The 20,296-nt window shown below is 39.5% G+C and overlaps 1 protein-coding gene and 1 long non-coding RNA gene across 8 annotated transcripts in view; one reads left to right on the forward strand and one right to left on the reverse strand.

Annotated features, from left to right (window-relative positions):
- The window catches only part of LOC103279834 (uncharacterized), a 47,711-nt gene extending 39,279 nt beyond the window's left edge, over window positions 1-8,432 (forward strand). For both annotated transcript variants that reach the window (XR_001730673.2, XR_010004980.1), the window contains one exon: window positions 7,230-8,432. This is a non-coding gene — a long non-coding RNA (uncharacterized LOC103279834). The remainder of the gene's footprint in view (window positions 1-7,229) is intronic.
- The window catches only part of esr1 (estrogen receptor 1), a 267,379-nt gene that overhangs the window by 79,617 nt on the left and 167,466 nt on the right, over window positions 1-20,296 (reverse strand). For all 6 annotated transcript variants that reach the window (XM_062956966.1, XM_062980464.1, XM_008116661.3 and 3 more), the window contains one exon: window positions 10,309-10,425. In XM_062956966.1, the coding sequence (XP_062813036.1) occupies window positions 10,309-10,425 (117 nt within the window). The remainder of the gene's footprint in view (window positions 1-10,308; window positions 10,426-20,296) is intronic.

Genomic DNA, 20,296 nt, shown 5'->3' on the forward strand with positions numbered 1-20,296 from the left:
AAGAGTACAAAGTCCAACAAATTCCTCACTTGCCTTGCAGATAATTTTATGGTCCAGAAGGTAGAAGAGGCAACAAGGGGATCAGCAACTTTTGATCTAATCTTAACAAATGTGGAAGACCTGATCAATACAGTTGAAGTGGTTGGATCCTTAGGGGCAAGTGACCATGTGCTCCTGCAGTTTGCAATACAAAGGAATGCTGAAACTAAGACAAGTCAAACACGCATTCTGGACTTTAAGAGAGCTGACTTCCAAAAAATGAAGGAATTACTGAGCGGCATTCCATGGACGCCAGTATTAAAAAACAAGGGAGTTAAGGATGGATGGGAGTTTTTCAAAAGTGAAATACTCAAGGCGCAAATGCAAACAGTGCCAACAAAGAAGAAAAATAAGACAAGTGCAAAGAAGCCAGAATGGATGTCCAAAGAACTTCTAACTGAGCTAAAGCTCAAAAGTGACATGCACAAGAAGTGGAAAAGGGGAGAAATCACCAAAGAAGAATTCAAACGTATAGCCAACACCTGTAGGGAAAAGGTTCGCAAGGCTAAAGCGCAAAATGAGCTCAGGCTTGCCAGGGACATAAAAAACAACAAAAAAGGCTTTTTTGCTTACGTTGGTAGAAAAAGGAAGAAAAAGGAGGCGATGGGGCCATTGCAAGGAGAAGATGGGGTGATGGCGACAGGGGACAGGGAAAAGGCAGAACTACTTAATGCCTTCTTTGCCTCGGTCTTCTCAGAAAAAGAAAGCCATCTTCAACCTCAGCAACACGGAATGGACGAAGGATTGGGGGAAATCCAACCCCAAATAGGGAAACAAGTTGTCCAGGAACACTTGGCCTCTCTAAACGAATTCAAGTCCCCAGGGCCAGATCAGCTACACCCAAGAGTACTGAAGGAACTAGCGGAAGTTATTTCAGAACCACTGGCAATTATCTTCGAGAGTTCTTGGAGAACGGGAGAAGTCCCAGCAGATTGGAGGAGGGCGAATGTGGTCCCTATCTTCAAGAAGGGAAAAAAGAACGACCCAAACAATTACCGTCCGGTCAGCCTCACATCAATACCAGGCAAAATTCTGGAAAAGATCATTAAGGAAGTGGTCTGCGAACACTTAGAAACAAATGCGGTCATTGCTAATAGTCAACATGGATTTACCAAAAACAAGTCATGCTAGACTAATCTGATCTCTTTTTTCGATAGAGTTACGAGTTGGGTCGATACAGGGAATGCTGTGGATGTAGTGTACCTGGATTTCAGTAAGGCCTTCGACAAAGTCCCCCACGACCTTCTGGCAAACAAACTAGTAAAATGTGGGCTAGACAAAGCTACGGTTAGGTGGATCTGTAATTGGCTAAGCGAACGAACCCAAAGGGTGCTCACCAATGCGTCGTCTTCATCATGGAAAGAAGTGACAAGTGGAGTGCCGCAGGGCTCCGTCCTGGGCCCGGTTCTGTTCAACATCTTTATTAACGACTTAGACGAAGGGTTAGAAGGCACGATCATCAAGTTTGCAGACGACACAAAACTGGGAGGGATAGCTAACACTCCAGAAGACAGGAGCAGAATTCTAAACGATCTTGACAGACTAGAGAGATGGGCCAAAACTAACAAAATGAAGTTCAACAGGGACAAACGCAAGATACTTCACTTCGGCAGAAAAAATGGAAATCAAAGATACAGAATGGGGGACGCCTGGCTTGACAGCAGTGTGTGCGAAAAAGACCTTGGAGTCCTTGTGGACAACAAGTTAAACATGAGCCAACAATGTGATGCGGCTGCTAAAAAAGCCAATGGTATTCTGGCCTGCATCAATAGGGGAATAGCGTCTAGATCCAGGGAAGTTATGCTTCTTCTTCTTCTTCTTCTTCTTCTTCTTCTTATTATTATTATTATTATCAGACAGACAATCCAGTTCAAAGAAAGTAATGTGGGTTATTTGTTTGAAGCCATTCTTCCACGTTGTTCTCCAAACCCTTGATTATTTCAGTCACTCCCCTCTAGACATATTCATGTTATCATGTATTATTATTATTATTATTATTATTATTATTATTATTATTATTATCAGAATTATAATCAATTATTGTAAATAGTGTGTCTGGCTAAAAACCCACATTAACTGCTTTGAATTGGGATATATGGCACAGTGTGGACTCAGACAATCCAGTTCAAAGTTATCATTTATTGTTGTTGCTGTTGCTGCTGTTGTTGCTATTATTATTATTATTATTATTATTATTATTATTATTATTATCATCAGAATTATAGTCAATTATTGTAAATAGTGCAGCTGGCTAAAAACCCTCATTACCTGCTTTGAACTGGATTGTGAGTCCACACTGTGCCATATATCCCAGTTCAAAGCAGTTAATGTGGGTTTTTAGCTGGATGCACTATTTACAATAATTGACTATAATTCTGATAATTCCCTGGATGGAAATAAACAAATAATAAATAAACACAAAGGAAAGGAGATGGAAGGAAGGAGGAAAGAAAAGGAAGGAATGAAGGAAGGAGAGAGAGAAGGAAAGAAACTGAGAGGGAAAGGAGAGATGGAAGGAAGGGGGGAAGGGAAGAGTGGGGGCGAGGGAGGGAAGGAAGGAAAAGAAGGAGAGAATGAAGGAAAGGAGGGAAGAAAGGAAAGGAGCGAAGGGGAGAATGGAGGGAAGGAGAAAATGAAAGAAAGGAGAGAGAAGGAAGGAAAGAAAGAAATAGAAGGGGAAAAGAGAGAGGGAAGGAAGGAAGGGAAGAGTGAGGGGGGAGGAAGGGAAGGAGGGAAGGGATGAGGGGAGCATGGAGGGAGGAAGGAAGGGGGCCACGACGCCAGGAGCCCCCTTCTCACTCCTGAGGCCCAGCCCTGGCAGAGCGAGGGAGAATGAGAGAGAGGGGGGGGAAGGAAGCAGCTTACGTTGCTGTTGGGGTCGATGGCCTGGAGGAGCCGGTCCCTGATCTGCTGTGGGGAGGAGGGTCCCGGAGTCGCTGTCATTGCCTCCCTGTGCCAGGAGGAGAGGAGATCGTGGGGTGGGAGGGCGGGCGGGGGGGGCCAGGGCGGGCGAGCAAAGGGCCCCTTCCCTCCCTCCCTCCCTCCCTCCCTCCCTCACTTCCTTCCTCCCTCGCACACCAGCACCATACCAACACGGGGGCCCTCAACAGCACCCCCCTTTGACGTGTGCTCACTTGCAGGGGCTTCACTCGCCCCCCTGTTGAACCGGCCCTGATTGGATGGGATCTTATTTGGAGCTGGTGGAGTATGATGTTTCCTTAGTGTGCTTCCATATAGATCACATGGAGATTTCGGGAGAAAAGGTGGCAAAAAGAGATTTTTCCTAGCTCATAACCATTGCAGACAGTCAATGCCACTTTGAGCAGGGGTCAGAACTGTACTCATAACAATTCAGTTCGTGCCATCAGGAAAAATCATTGTGTAGGGAGCTTCTGGACAAGTACTTTTGCAGACATAGCCCCCTGCTATGGTAGCATTAGTCTCAAAAATTAGTATGGCCATAGTTTTTCTTGTTTTGTATATTTTATAAGACCCCCTGAAGCTTTGTTTTAAGACATTCAGGATGGATGCATTAGCTATAGTACTGGATTTCAAACCATTTTGACCCATGAAGCCCTAAACACATTTGGGCCATCATCTCATATTAATTTTCCACCTCCATCACAAGCGCGGCTTGTTGGGATGAGGGAGAGGGCCTTTTCCGTAGTGGCCCCCCGGCTTTGGAACTCCCTTCCCAGGGAGATTAGGCAAGCACCCACCCTGTCAGCTTTTTAAAAGGAGTTAAAAACCTGGCTCTTCCAGTGTGTCTTTGAATAATTAGTCCCCACAACTAAAACCCCACTTAAACGAAATCACTATATTTGGACTTTATTCTGCTCCTTGTTGGAAGTAACTTGAATTCCTACCTCACTCCAATTCTCTTAGAGAATGTTTTAGCACTATGTCCATTTATGCTCCCAAATGGCATTAATGTCTTTGCACCCTTGTCTAGACTGCCTTCCCATTTTATTCACTTCCTTACTAAATGGTGGTCCTTTCATGTTATCATCTTACTATCTTAGTGTTTTAATTGTTATTATATCGCATTACTATGGTTTTTATCTGTTTGAAGATGTTGTTTTTACATGTATTTTACTTTGCTCATTACTTGTTCTTTGGGCTTGGCCCCATGTTAGCTGTCTCAACTGCCTGCGGGGAGGTGGAGGTGGGAAAGAAAAATAAATTATTATTGTTATTGTTATTATTATTCAAGATTATTCTAGAGGTCCAGTTGCAAATCTATCACCTTAATAAGAAATGTGAGAGAAACCTTTTCCTGTAGAAGCCCCTAGTTTGTAGAACTCACTTCCCAGGGAAATCAGGATTATTCTGTCCTTACCTATCGGAAAGCCAAGACCACACTGTGTGGCTTTTAGCTCTTTAATCAATTTTATGTTGACTTGGGGAGTAATATTGTAATTTAAATCTATTTCTAAAAGAATAGACTGAGAGGGGATAAGCAGACATTTATTTAATTAATGATTGCATTCTATACACACACACACACACACATATGAACTATGCTGTTCTATTCAAACTGAATAGCAGGGTGGCATTTGATATTAATGTATCGACAGACATCATGTCATTCCAGAGTGACAACATGATCTGAATATTTTTAAAGAAAATGTTTTATTAAATTTTATTAAATGTTTTTTAAAATAATCTTTATTAACTTTTAATTATTTATAGATATAAATTTTTAAAAAATTTTTTATTAAATGTTGAGGCAAAGATGTATACAGTATAGAGAGAAACATGAATATAAAGTGTGGGTTGAGTATCCGCTATCTAAAACACTTGGGACCAGAAATGTGTTTTGTTTTTTTTTACATTTTTTCAACATTTAGGAATATTTGCTGAGTGTTTCACTTATACTTTATATACATAAATTGATAGTAATTTTATACACAGTATTTTTTAATATTTGTGTGCAATGAAGCATCAGAAAGCAAAAGTGTTATGCCAGCTACTCATGTGAACATTAGGAGCATTGTATTTCTGGATAAAGGATACTCAACCTTTATTAAACATTGCTTTGGCACTTTCTAATGAGTTCATTTAACTAAGAAACTTAGAAACTTAGAAAACACTTAGAAATTGAAATAGATTCTGTTTACAGAAGCTAAACAAACCTCATTCTGTATTATAGGTTTCCAGTTAGTAAGTTGTCATTTAGAAGAGAAAGTCCACATGCATGATGGGAAATGACTGTTTAAGCCTAGATCATTTAATTCCTTAACAAGACTACAATGAGGTCATATGAGTTTTATGAGTTTCTGCTAATGTTTTATCTGCAGCATCTGCTTGTTGATGTTTGGGAATTTTATTGTATTATATGATTGATTTTAATTGCTTCTCTCTGTGATATGTAAGTGCTTAATGATGTGATACAAGTTTTTTCTATAAATAAAGTGAAAAAAACACATGACTGGTTTAAAGCCCCTCGGCTCTGGAACTCCCTCCCTAGGGAGAGTAGGTTGGCGCCCTCTCTACCATCCTTTAAGAAACAACTCAAAACATGGATGTTTAGGTTGGCCTTTGGAGAGACAGCCATTGGATGACCAGCCTCATTATAATTCTAGTCTGAATTTTAATAGGTCCCTCTTATCTGGGTATTTTAATCTAATGATACTATTTTATATTGCTGCTACAGTCCTCTCCCCCCCCCCTACACACACACACACACACCTATGAAGTTGACTGAACTGTATTGGTGGTTGTTTGATACTATTCTGTTGTATTAACTTTTGTTTTAACTTTTGTTTTATTATCTTATTGTGTTTTAACCTGTGCATTTTGTGCTAATGTATTTGTGTTGTTACTTTTGTAACATTGTGAGCCGCCCCGAATGCCCGCGGGGAGATGGTGGCGGGGTATAAATAAAGTTTTATTATTATTATTATTATTATTATTATTATTATTATTATTATTATTATTACAGTAATATTATTCTAAGTTGGTCTGCCACTCATATACCAGTACCCAAACTCTCTCTTTCCATTACAATGTTGAATTCCCAAGGGCCCACAGCTCCTTGAAATGAGAATTGTAGAAGACAGAAGATAGTGCAGAAAAAACGTGGTGACAGATATCCTTATTTGTCAAAGCCACAAGCCTTGTAGCCTAAGGGATTCTGGCCCCTACTATTTCCAAAATAGTATTTCACTGCAATGGAAATGATCTTTTAAAAACAATATTTTTTCCTCTTCTTCATCCACAGCCCCACATATTGTGTTATTTCAGGCTATTATGACTCTAATGCAAGCCTATCAACCTGACTTCTTAATAATACAGGATGACTATCTGTCATGGTGCTTTCATTAGATGTCTCTGCATGGAAGAGGGTTGGACTGGATGGCCCTAGTGGTCTTTTCCAACCTTATGATTCTATGGATAAGTTACACAGTCAATTCCCATTTCAGGTGAGAGTGGTACACATTTTAGGGTTAATTGACATCTCTGCTATAGTTGTATTTATTTTATGTGGATTTTATTGCTCCTAGACAGATTGAGTGCCCTATTTTGGTGAAAGTAGAACAGTGGGATGCCAATTTAATAAACAAAAAAATGTAGGGTTAACCTGGGTTGTGCAGGTACTCCCAAGAATTTTTCTAGTATATTGGGATGTCTAAATGAGCCTCCTTGCAATATATGTGCAAGGTTAAGAAGAACTGCATTTCACTTAGTAAGGGACCATTTTGCCAAATATCACCCATTTCAAATCCAAGACAGAGCCTTGCTTCAGTTTTTCCAGCACTTCAGCTATCTTCCCATTATCTATAATAAAGAAATCCAAAAGTAGAAGCAATTTATTTTATTTCTTGACAAAATTGGATAAAATGTCCTGGAATACTATTCTGATCTGAGAGGATAAAATCTACCAAATGTCAAAGAGTTAGGGGGGAGAATGAAAAGATTTTAAAGTAATGGTACACAATATTATTTCAGAGTTTGTTTAACAACATTGGTTAGCAAATCCAGAGGCCATTGATGATTAATATGTATACATCTTGACACCCAGTGCTTTAAAGTTTCAACGATTCCCTTAAAAAGTTATTTTCTTATTAAAACAGCACCCCTGAGCTCTGGAACAAATCTAAACTTTCAAAAAAAGTTCACTTTGCTTTGGACTGCTTGAGAGAAGTCCTGTTTCACTTTGAATTATTTTTTCTTTTTTCCCCCTACAGGTGTTAATGTTCACCCCTACAGGACCACAACATCGTTATTCAGAAATTATTGCAAATTGCATTATAAATTATGTGCCCAGGTAGCATGAGTAACACAAGCTAGAAAAATCAATAACAGGAGCAGCAGGAGCCGAAAACTCAGATGTCGTTTCTCATTCAGTTGCTCATTTGACGTCTGTTTCTATGGGGGTGAGAGAAGTTGCTGCAAATTGTAAAAGAAAGTGAAACTGCAAATTGCTCGTCAGGGATGGCAAAAGATTATAGGCACTATTGTGGGGAATGTTTACACAACAGGGACAATCTGTTTTTATTTACAGAGGATGAACAGACTTCTAAATGAAAAGTATTTGGCAGTGTGGTTCTTTAAATACACAAGTACTAACAAGAGTATCAGTGCCCTCCCCACCTGTACAATTTTGCATCAGTACAGAATAACGCATTTAGCAAACATGATTGAGGGTCATTTCAGAAGGAACACAAATAGTTTTCTAGAGCTTGAGTACTTTGCTTCCCTATTCACTAAGTACTATTTTTAGCATGCTGTAATGTTGCAATATAAGATAATTGGAAGGCAAATTAGAATTCCTGGAATCATTCCAGCTGATGCATTAAAAAATTAATTCATCTTTGCTTTTGAGAATTTTGCTAATAATCCTCCACTTTTCTCTATCTTATTATTTTGGCATTCAATGAACTCTCATCACAACATGGCTAAAAATCAGAAAAAGATGAAGATTCTATCACAACCTTCAAACAACTGCACGAAAAAAGAACTGTGGGGAATAAAATTCTTAACATTCATAAAAACTTTAAAGACTTAAACAAACCTTCTTACTAAGAAGAAACAGCTGGTGAATTTATATAAAGACTATACAAATTCTCTAAAATAAGCGAGCTTTGAAAACTTTCCATGGAGATAAAAATGTTGTTTTAAAACTTTTAGATTCAAACACCAAGAAACCATTTCAGTTCATAAAGTCAGAGTGAGAATTTAATTTGTTTTAGAATTTATCTGAAATTCAAAGGTTAAAATGATGACAAAAACAAAATTACCAGATTTGCCACCTTCTGTGAAGAATTAGAATTTCATTTGTTTTTTTGTTCAGCGAAATTGCTAAAATTAGCAAAAATTTAGAAGTAAAAAAAATTTGTCCATCTCTAACATTAGTACAAATTGAATATAATTATTTATTTCATCCAACCCATTAAGTAAATTTATGTAAATGCTATTTTATATGTTATGACATTGTTCAAATTTCATTTTGGATTCAGCAGTGTTGATTTGCTGGAAGAAGTACATGTTGTTTCAAAATGATGGACCCAATTTCAAATCAGTATATTTCACAATGGCAACATGTTACAATTACACAAATAGTTACAACCGGCTTAGTGAGTGTTCAAGCTATCAGGTTTTACTAACCATTTTGAGCCAGAAACAAACCTAAATATAATAGGAGAAATGCTTCTAGAACAGTGGTTCTCAACCTGGGGTCCCCAGATGTTTTTGGCCTTCAACTCCCAGAAATCCTAACAGCTGGTAAACTGGCTGGGATTTCTGTGAATTGTAGGCCAAAAACATCTGGGGACCCCAGGTTGAGAACCGCTGTTCTAGAACATTGCCATACATCCCAGAAACCACACAACACCTCAGTGATTCCAGCCCTGAAAGCCTTCAACAATCCTAAAAAGAATAACTCTATAAATTGGTAATATCTCATTGGGTACTACGTTGTGGAGTCAGCATCTTGCAAATTATTGAAGCTAGGAGCTGTCTGTTTATCTAGGAAAGGCATCCAGCAATAATCATGTGAATACCCATGTCCCATCCTTTCAAGTGGCATCTCCCATCCTTTCATGTACAGTTCATAGTTGCAATAATAGCAATTTCAAGCTGAGTCCATCTTTTTGAAATACACAGTGCTTCCATAAACAGAACCTTCAAATTCCGAGGAATGCTGCAGCAGGAGAGAAAGTGGCCCAATTGTCAGCAAAGTGAAACTTTTGGGTCCCAGCACTAATTCTAAATATGTAAAATTGGACAAAGGCCTTCAATAGGGAAAAGGTGTGTGTGCCTTCAAGCCCTCTGCTAACATATGAATTCCATAGGGTTTTCTTAGGCAAGGAAAACTCAGAGGTGGTTTTACTAATCTCTTCCTCTCTGAAAGGTAACCAAATCACCTAGTATTCATTTGTGATCTCCTATCCACATACTAACCAGGGCTGAAGCTGCTTAGCTTTTAAGATCAGACAAGATCTGGTTCATTTGGGATATTTATTCCCCTCTCAGTCCTGAAAAACTAGCACACACCACACATTTACAACCTCATCAGATGGGGCTAGATTCGGTGGCTAACACTGATCTAGCCCGAGTCACCCATGGAGCTAGCATGCTCTGTGGGTGCAGAGGGGCAGAACTGTTGTGCCGCCCCCGCCCAGGCAACCCTGGAGGCTTCTTGTGTTGCCAAATCTAAGGGGGGAAGCTGTGTGCACAACGCATGCTCTACACTTCCCCATGTGATCGCCCTCCCAGTGGGCGAGGCAGGCGTCACCAGATTCCCCACGCCTTGGGGCGAAGAGGAGTGCCACTACTGGATGTGTGAAGAGGTCTTGCGAGGAGTTTTATACCTAGCTTAATTATATTTCCAGTACAAATCAATCTACGAAGATGAGCAAGTAAACAAAACCTGCTTTTTTCTGGACAAGTGATTGGCCATTCCAATCATCATAACACACAAACCAAAATTTCATTCAAGTCAATCACATGTGCTAGTTCAGGTCATGTGCTTAGGATGGTGTGAAATGTCCTTCCATCACATTTGTTTCCAAACCACTGGTGACCACTCTTTTCAAGCGGTCTGAAATAAAAAGCACTTGGGAATCTAATAATGGTTTTCAGTCTCTTGAATATCAGTTCCATTTTAGCTCATCACAAAAGGACACAAACCCCCATGTCACAAAACCTTGGTCTCATAAACATGAATTGCCATTCTCCATGAGGCCTGTGGCTTACACAATGAAGAAAAATAGAGCATTAAAATATATTTATATTAAAAACCAGAAGTCATGGTTGAGTACCTACCACCTTTCATCATTCCAACTTCATAGCATTTCCGCAGTCTGCAAGCCTGGCAGCTTTTTCTCCTGTTCTTGTCAATAGTGCATTGGTTGGTAGCAGGACACATGTAGTCATTGTGACCTGTAAAATCAGAGGGAATTCAAAATGACAATGATATCAAAGTACATTAAACCCTAAGAATGATTTTCAGAAGCTTGTGTGATGTTTTACTGCAGTTTTTCCATAGTGTTTAGTATGTTTAATTAAAGCTGAATTAGACACAAATATGTCAAGATTTTTTAGAGGGGAAAAACAACTATATGGAATAGAAACTGAAAGGCTGATCCACACAAATTTCATGGTAGCTTGAGGCTCATGAACTCAGGGTATGGTGCAGAATTGAAGCAAGTGCCTTATCCATTGTTTTGCCTACTACTGCCTGCCCATACAGTGTGTGAATACAGAATATAATTTACTCCACAGTGCTTCCCATATGTTCACTCGTACATCTATAATTAATTTCAAGTAAATTATCTTTATCACTAAGGTAGATGATACATGTGAACATAATGGTCAAAGAGTTTATCTGGAGCAGGAATGGGAAAACTTTTTGACACAGGGACTGCATTGCATTTTAAAATTTGACAGATGGGCTAGGCCACTGACAGATGAATGGAGTGCTTGTGGGAACTAAATGAAAAAAACATGAACAAATTCCTATGCACACTGCACATATCTCATTTGAAGTTTCAATTGTCTTTTTTTATTTGAAGTATAAAAAAGACAATACAATATTTAAAATGAAGAACAATTTTAACCAACATATACTTAACAGTATTTCAGTGGAAGACCCCAGGGGCCATCCAGTCCAACTCCCTTCTGCCATGCAGGAAAAGCACAATTAAAGCACCCCCTGAGCAGTGGGAGGGAAACAGGGTTTTGGAAACAAGCAAGGTAAGGGGAAAAGGCTTTTGGTGGCAAGGGAGGTGAAGGGAAAAAGGTCTGGGCAGCAGGCCTTAGTTTTGATAAAAGATAGGTGATCTGTAAGGGAAAGAGACCACTAATAAAATAAAGGCCTGCTGTATGGTACTGTATCTGTTCTTCAAGAACAGCAGCTGACAAAGTGTATACAGTAGAGTCTCACTTATCCAACATAAACGGGCTGGCAGAAAGTTGGATAAGCGAATATGTTGAATAATAAGGAGAGATTAAGGAGAAGCCTATTAAACATCAAATTAGGTTATGATTTTACAAATTAAGCACCAAAACATCATGTTTTACCACAAATTTGGCAGAAAAAGTAGTTCAATATGCAGTAATGCTATGTAGTAATTACTGTATTTATGAATTTAGCACCAAAATATCACGATGTATTGAAAACATTGACTACAAAAATGTGTTGGATAATCCAGAACGTTGGATAAGTGAGTGTTGGATAAGTGAGACTCTACTGTACTATAAACTGTATACATCTTGTATTGTTCCCCAGCCATCTATATCTCTCACCCACCACTCCATTTTAAATATTTAAATATTTTAAAATGGGAAAAGTCCTTCCCATTGCTACTGTGCACTGGCACCCCATCGACATTGTCACTGAGTTAAGCACAATCAATTTAAGATCACATTTCTGGATCATGATAGCCAATTTAAATCCCAAACAATAAACACAGACTTCTGAGCAATGTTACCCCAATGTACATAATGTTTTGCTTTCTTACAACGAGTTGCTCCAAACATCTGCTTGACTTTTCAAAAGAAATATTCACCTTAAACCTTGTGATTTCAACAATATGGCCAAATTCAGTGTTTTTAAAAGGAAATATATGGGTTTTGGTATATAATATTTCTCAAAGGTCCATTAAGAGTTTTATGGTCCTTTTCTTTTTGCAGTGTGTAGCTTTTTCCATTTCAAACAGATAATAAAACAGAAACATCCCCTTTCCAGATGATACTTGCATATAACTTCCCTCCCCGCCTCGCGCCCCCCCCCCCATCTCCCACTCCTCAAAAGACTGATCCAATTGCCTGTGGCAGATTCCAGTCCCTGAACAGTTTGGCTATAATGTCTTGTCTCACTCTCCCTGTTTGATAAATCAAAATTGTTTAAAGTGTCTGGCAAGTCACCAAACCCAACAACTATACTAGAGGGGTTTTTTTTTTTTAAAAAAATACTTAATAACTCGTCACCATCTTCCTGTGATCACCCAGGAGACAATAATTGTTTTAAAGAACCCATTTTAAGACTGAGAAAATATTGCACATGAAAAGAGTATTAGCTCATTATTCCTTTTATTGGAAATGGTATGCTCGTCATTCCCATTTTCAAAAGAACTTTGCTCCAATACATCAAGGGTCCTGCATGCTAAACCATATGATTTACTGTACTAGTTCATCAAAGAGTTAATGACTTAAATTTAAAGCTAATCTGGAATTAAGACAGACTAATGAACACAGATTTCATGAATACAATACAATAATTATGATTCTAGGCATGTAGAATTGAATTGCAAAATGCATCTGTGTGAAGTAGTGAAGGGCAATGTACATATGTTTCTGGGTTTAAGTCTCTTAAATCTTAGTTTAGCCAATAAGGTCGAATGCTGGGAGTTTAAACCCAATAACCCTAGAAGCCTACACAGTTGCCATCCTTCCCCTAAAACTCCAGTTTGTCAATCCCATTGCAGGGGGATGCCTGAATGCACAGATCCAGGTTCCACATGAGTGAAAACCAATATCACCTGGGATTGAGGATAACCCAGTAATCTGGACATTTCCTCAATTGTCTCAACCCAAGGTCCTTTAAAGCAGGGGTTCTCAAGCATTTTCAGCCCCGGAGCCCTTTTTGAATCAAAAGTTTCTTGTGGAGCCCCAAGAAATGTTTTTATTTTTTTCATGTCGAGCAATTTGAGAAACTGTAAGTCACTTCTGGTGTGAGAGAACTGGTCATATCCAAGGATGTTGCCCAGGGAACACCCAGATGTTTTGATGTTTTTAAACAGCCTTGTGGGAGGCTTCTCTCATGTCCCCGCATGGGGAGCTGGAGCTGAGAGAGGGAGTGCACCCACTCTCCCCAGATTCACACCACCGACCTGTCAGTCAGCAGTCCTGCCGGCACAAGGATTTAACCCATTGCCCCACCGGGGGCTCAATGTATACATAATTATAATTATTATATATATATTGTACATATATATCAGGCACGGACAAACTTTTGACCAACATAAACTGATCAGTATTTCTGTGGAAGATCCCAGGGGTCATCCAGTCCAAACCCCTTCTGCCATGTAGAAAAAGTACAATGAAAGCACCCCCTGAACCATGGGAGAGAAATGGGGTTTTGGAAGCAAGCAAGGTGAGGTGGAAAGGATCTGGGTGGTAAGAGAAGAGAGGAAAAAAAGCTTTTGGGGTGAGGGAGGGGGGAAGGCTTTGGGGGGAGGTGGAGAAAAAGGTTTTTGGGGGCAAAGTAGGGAAGCAGGAAAGAGGAGGAAAAGCTTGGAGAGGGAGAGAGAGGGGAGGAAACTGTGGAGCCCCTTGGTATATTTTGTGAAGCCCCAAGGACTCTGCGGAGCCCACTTTGAGAACCCCTGCTTTAAAGGGATCCCCCATCAATCATGGATGATTGGCACACAAACCCATCCACCCCAAAATGGTATCTTGTTCCCTGACAAGGTTGTGACAAATGTTACCAAAGCATACCTAACAACAGATGTAGATAATAACCTACTGATCATCATTTACCAAAGCGAGATGGGTGGAGAAGTCAAGTCAAAGACAAATGAAGTCCTTACATCAGGATGACAATTGTGTGCCAAACAAGCAAACCTGATTTAAGACTTTGCCAATCAGATTGACTGCAATCTCCTGATCTTGGCCACTGGTTGGCTTGCTGACTACTAAATTGTTCTTGGAAAACAGAAGCTGAGCTCACATCACCATTTATCAACTTGCCATACCTAGCACCCTGGCCACACAAAAACAGAGAGAGAAGCCTCTCACAAAGATGGTAAAACATAAAACATCCTGATGTCCCCTGGGCAACATCCTTGCAGATGGCTAATTCTCTCACACCAGAAGCAACTTGCAGTTCCTCAAATCACTCCTGACATGAAAAAAAAACCTGTATTCGAGTCATAAAACTATAGCCAGAGTGGAGCAAACTGATTCTCAGCACTATAAAAATTGACACTGGGCTCGATCAAAAGTTTGCACAAACTAAGGATTGCTTGCTTACACCATGAATCATTCTTATCTTAGCCCCCACCCAAAGCCTTCAGTGTCTCCTTTCAAGTCTTTCCATTCCTGACTCCTCTTGTGAAATACCATGCATCAACAATCAGATACAGGTAATTCACACATGTAACTTCACCCACACACCCACTTTCTCCCCTCCCATGAACTCTTCTACTGAAATCTTTGCAATTCCCTCATTTCACTATAACCTTCCCCAACATATTGCTCACTTTTAAAAGAGTCTCCTCACCTGCCTGTAAGATATTTTAGAATGAGTAATGGATCGGTAATATTTGTCAGAGAAAATGTGAAAACAAAATGAAGGAAGAATTGAGTATAATGACAGATTTCATGAAAATAATTGGGCAGAATCATCTCTATGTTATGGTTAAAAGTAGCAAATAACTAAATCTAAGGTAAAGGTAAAGGTTTTCTCCTGACATTAAGTCTGAGGGTTGGTACTCATCTCCATTTCTAAACCAAAGGACCGGTGTTGTCCGTAGACACCTCCAAGGCCATGTGGCCATGACTGCATGGAGCACCGTTACCTTTCTGCCAGAGTGGTACCTATTGATCTACTCACATTTGCATGTTTTTGAACTGATAGGTTGGCAGAAGCTGGAGCTGACAGTGAGAGTTTACTCTGCTCCCCGGTCAGCAAGTTCATCAGCTCAGCGGTTTAACCCACTGCACCACCAGGGATTTAGATTACTAAATCTAGTAATGCTTAAAATAGACTACAAATGGATAATATATTTTTATTGTAATGGAGGAGTTAAAATTAAATTTTCTAGTTACAATAATAAAATGGCAAGTCAGAGTTCATTCTCTCTCTAGTTTATGTTAGTTTTGTTTTGTTTCAGGGTGAGGACAAATAAGTTGATAAAGAAGGGTAGCTAGTATTTAGGAGAGTTCAGAGGGCTAGAGTTGTCTGTATCAAGTCCTCTGCATTGTTACTGTATTTCTTATATGTAGTTTTAAGTAGTCAAAATATAATTGTTAAAAAATATTCAAAAACTAACAGAGGCTGCAGAAGATAAAAAAAAAGATCTGTTGCATTGTCATCATTCTTTTCAAGCAACCTTTAGATTCAAGTCCTTTGTGCTTTACTCAATTCCAAGCTGCACATTTTAAGGAAAAACATCTAGATGTTTGTGACCTGAGTTTTCCCTCTAATGTGTAGCTGAATTGTCACAATTTGGCTTGTCTATACAAAGAACTACAGTAGAGTCCTGGTTATCCGAGATTAAGGGGCGGGCCCAATCTTGGATAACCGGAACTGCTCAGATTGCCGGGAGGCCCTATTATCTCTCTCGGCAATCCGGTTTAGGGAAACGCCTGAGAGCAAGGGCCTGTCCCTCCGAGAAAAGTGGAGCATGCCCTGAATCTCCCTCGGCCAGGCTCTTGCTGGAGGAAACTTTTCCTCCAGCAAGGGCCTGGCCAAGGGAGATCCGGGGAGACGTCCCTCGGCGAGCCCTTGCCCCTCGGGAAGCACCCCACGAGCACTGCTGCAGCAATCGCGGGGTGCTTCTCTGGGCCGAACCTTCACTGATCGTGGGGCGCTTCCGGGGCACTCCCTTCGCTCGAGAGAAGGAGAGGGAGGGTTGCCCCCAGCGGCGCCTCAGATAATACGGAGGCTTGGTTAACCAGGGCTCAATTAACCGGGACTCTACTGTACCAATAAAACCAATGCCAGGAGGAAACCTTAATCAAATACAGGCAGTCACCGAGTTATAAACATCCAACTTACAAACGACGTATAGTTAAGAATGGGGTGAGAAAACAGTAAGTGAGAGAAATCTACCCTAGGAAGGGAAATTCACTCTTGGAAGAATTATCATGGGGAAAAGGTGTCTCCACTGAAACTTTCTCACCAATCCTTGTTTCCAGAAGACAATTTTTCAAAATCCAATTATCACAGGGACAGAAAGTGAAATGAAAGCTTCTTTGATTTACATACAAATTCAATTACAGAAACTATCTTGTTCATACCATGCGGCCTACTGTATATAATGTCACAAACGTTACCAACTGCATGCAATCAAGGAGACATCAGGTGGTAGAAGGCAATATATCCCATGTACATACATGCATATGTTTAAAATGTGTCATTAGGGCCTTACTTTATGAATCAAACAATTTAAAACAAAGAAGCAAAAGTGATGCCTGACCCCTCTTTGATTATCAAAAAATAAGATGTTTTAAAATGAAAGCACAAATGTCCTTTATGGCCCAATAGAGGGAATACAACAGGGGGGAAATGTTGAACATGACACTTAGAGGCCCTGAGTATCATCCATCAAAACAAGAGTATACACATTCTTGAAAGATTAACTGCTTGGTCTGCTGTTTCCAGATCCCCTTAGCCAGCATGTTGGAAAAAGTCATGTTTCCTGGCTAATATTGTTATCAACCCCATTACTATATGCCAGGTGTGAATAAGTTTCAAAATGAATACAGTACAAGTAATGCACTAAAATTTCCTGCTATATGAGCTATTCACTGCTTTCATTGACTTCAAGCTGATCTTTCTCAACACTTACTTTGTGAAATAAGAATTCCTACAGCCTCTATTGCATACCATAATTATTTCTTAAATTGACTCTAGAACTATAATTCATATAATTAACTTCACCATGTTTTCAATTTCACAATAGTCTTTAAATATATATTATTTTGTATATATCAAATATGTGCTCATTGACATCCTGTTGAAGTAATGTATAATTTCTACATAATAGATGTTAATACATAAGCAGAAAAATGTAGTTTGATTTTATGTAGTTGAAAACTGGGTAACAACCCCTCCCATTACAAATTGTGTTTTCCCAGTAAACCTATACCTCCCTCATGAAATTATGCATGTGTTCAAAGTAAAAAACAGAATGACTTTTAAATGTAAGGAAACGATCCTACGATAAATTTATTTATTTATTTATTTATTTATTTATTTACAGCATTTATATTCCGCCCTTCTCACCCCGAAGGGGACTCAGGGCGGATCACATTGCACACATAAAGGCAAACATTCAATGCCATAACACAGAACAGAGACAGAGACAAGACGCAGGCATGGGCTGGCCTCGAACTCATGACCTCTTGGTCAGAGTGATTTGTTGCAGCTGGCTTGCTTTCCAGCCTGCGCCACGGCCCGGCCTAGACTTTGTAAGTGACTAAATTCAGGGGGGTTTCAAACTAAGAAAAATGCCAGTAATTGCTATAATTCAATGTTGAAACATAGAGAATAATGTGTACATATCCGTAACCAGGGGCCCCTGGTGGCACAGTGTGTTAAAGCGCTGAGCTGCTGAACTTGCGGACCAAAAGGTCCCAGGTTCAAATCCCGGGAGCGGAATGAGCGCCCGCTGTTAGCCCCAGCTCCTGCCAACCTAGCAGTTCGAAAACATGCAAATGTGAGTAGATTAATGGGTACCACTCCGGCAGGAAGATAACGGTGCTCCATGCAGTCATGCCGGCCACATGACCTTGGAGGTGTCTACGGACAACGCCAGCTTTTCAGCTTAGAAATTGAGATGAGCACCAACCCCCAGAGTCGTTCACGACTGGACCTAACGTCAGGGGAAAACCTTTACCTTATCCGTAACTAATACCACATATATTTATACTATATTTTGTTGTCTGTAAAATTTTTGTTTTCAAAAAATCTTGATAGATTGGCAGTAGCAGAAAATAGTACATTTTCTACAATATTGTTATTAATGCATGGCAGAATAGGGACCAGGGTTGGAAAAAGAACATGAACTCTACATCAATTCCTTCCTACTTTGACAGTTTTTCAGGTTAAGTTATACAGAATATTCTCTTGAGTTCCATCTCTTAGTTATCACACACATTAAGCAAAATTGCAGCATCACTATCATCCAGAGCAGTAATTTGGGGCCTTCTCCCATACCAAACCAGATCATACATAATCGTTAGTAAAAAAAAAAAATACCAACTATTCCCTGTAAATAAATTGTAATTCCTATATATTACAAATTGCCATGATAAATTCAGCCACTGCAAAAAAAAATCGAGCAGCAACACAAACAATGTGTGCTTATCATGTGTGCAGATAAAACTACAGTAGAGTCTCACTTATCCAACATAAATGGGCCAGCAGAACGTTGGATAAGCGAATATGTTGGATAATAAGGAGGGATTAAGGAAAAGCCTATTAAACATCAAATTAGGTTATGATTTTACAAATGAAGCACCAAAACATCATGTTAGACAACAAATTTGACAGAAAAAGTAGTTCAATACACAGTAATGCTATGTAGTAATTATTGTATTTACGAATTTAGCACCAAAATATCACGATGTATTGAAAACATTGACTACAAAAATGCGTTGGATAATCCAGAACGTTGGATAAACGAGTGTTGGATAAGTGAGACTCTACTGTATGTGTCATTGTAATTGGGGAAGATGAACAGTTCTGCTCAGAGTGCATCGGCATTTGAATTTTGAAAAATAAATTAGCACAAAAATTACATTTAAAAGACCATGCCACCCTCCTCTTTCTGCCCCTGTTTTGACCTAAATTACATACCAGGAACTTTGGAGATGGGATTCCATCCGCCAAAGCTCCTAGCAAAATGTGGCATGCCAGGAGCTCTTTACAGGCCATATGCCTCCATTTGAAGGCTTTATTATAACTTTTAAGCCAAAACAGGGGGCACGGGACCAGAGGTGATACCCCAATGCCAATCTCAGATCAGCCCAAAAGTATATCCGGCCAACCTCCACCAGAAAGGCAAATCTTTGCCAAGCCGACTGGACACCAAGTAAGAGTGGAATTGGCATTTATAACATTGATTTCACTTCTATTTGGGACTGTGTAGAAGTGAATTCAGTTTCAGTTCCATTGAATTTCATTGACCCGAACCTGCATTGTCTCCATGTAGAATTCCTCATATAGGCATTTCTCTACATTTAAAATCGTTTTGCTAATGTGCACATTATTTATGCACATTATATGCGTTTATATAATTTGTGAATTTTCCCTGTTAAAAAAACATGTTGGTATGTATTTTAAAAAAAAAATTGTTAATTTAACTATTCATTAAAAAAGAACTTTGTTTTGTGTAAACTTTACTCCTCGACCCCCTTCCTCTTTTTGAAATGTTCAAAGTCTCAAGCTGCACAAGTCTTGGGAAGCTTGAAAAGGACACTTTAACGGAGGCTTTCAAATCATTGCAGTTCAATCCGATAAAGTGGGATGAGAGCCACTAAACCAGTGGTTCTCAACCTGGGGTCCCCAAATATTTTTGGTCTTCAGCTCCCAGAAATGCTAGCAGCTGGTAAACTGGCTGGGATTTCTAGGAGTTATAGACCAAAAACATCTGGGGACCCCAGGTTCAGAACCACTGCACCAAACCATACTTTCTTGGCATGCCTCTATTTTCCTTTGCAATCCCTCTAAATACATCGACAGGGCCTAATACATATGCAGTTGACATTTTGAGAGGGATTGCAAAGAAAAATTGAGGTATGAGGGTTTGCTGCGCATTACTTGAGGAAATTGGCTCCTGGCCTCCACACAGTAGCCAACTTCTGCTAAACTCTTTGCTTTAATTTTTTTTATTCAGTCCTGAATGTTCACACTGAAAGCTTAAGTCCAAAGAAAGAAGGTGGAAAGTAATTAGAGGTTCAGCAAATGCAGTGAATGTTGTCAGATTCATTTTCCTTTGTCAAATTTGTTTATGTCTATGTTTTCACAATGTTTTCTTCAATTTGTCCAAGATCAGAACCAGACTTATGTATAGGGAAAATA

This window comes from Anolis carolinensis, chromosome 1, assembly GCF_035594765.1.
Source record: "Anolis carolinensis isolate JA03-04 chromosome 1, rAnoCar3.1.pri, whole genome shotgun sequence".
Taxonomy (NCBI): domain Eukaryota; kingdom Metazoa; phylum Chordata; class Lepidosauria; order Squamata; family Dactyloidae; genus Anolis; species Anolis carolinensis.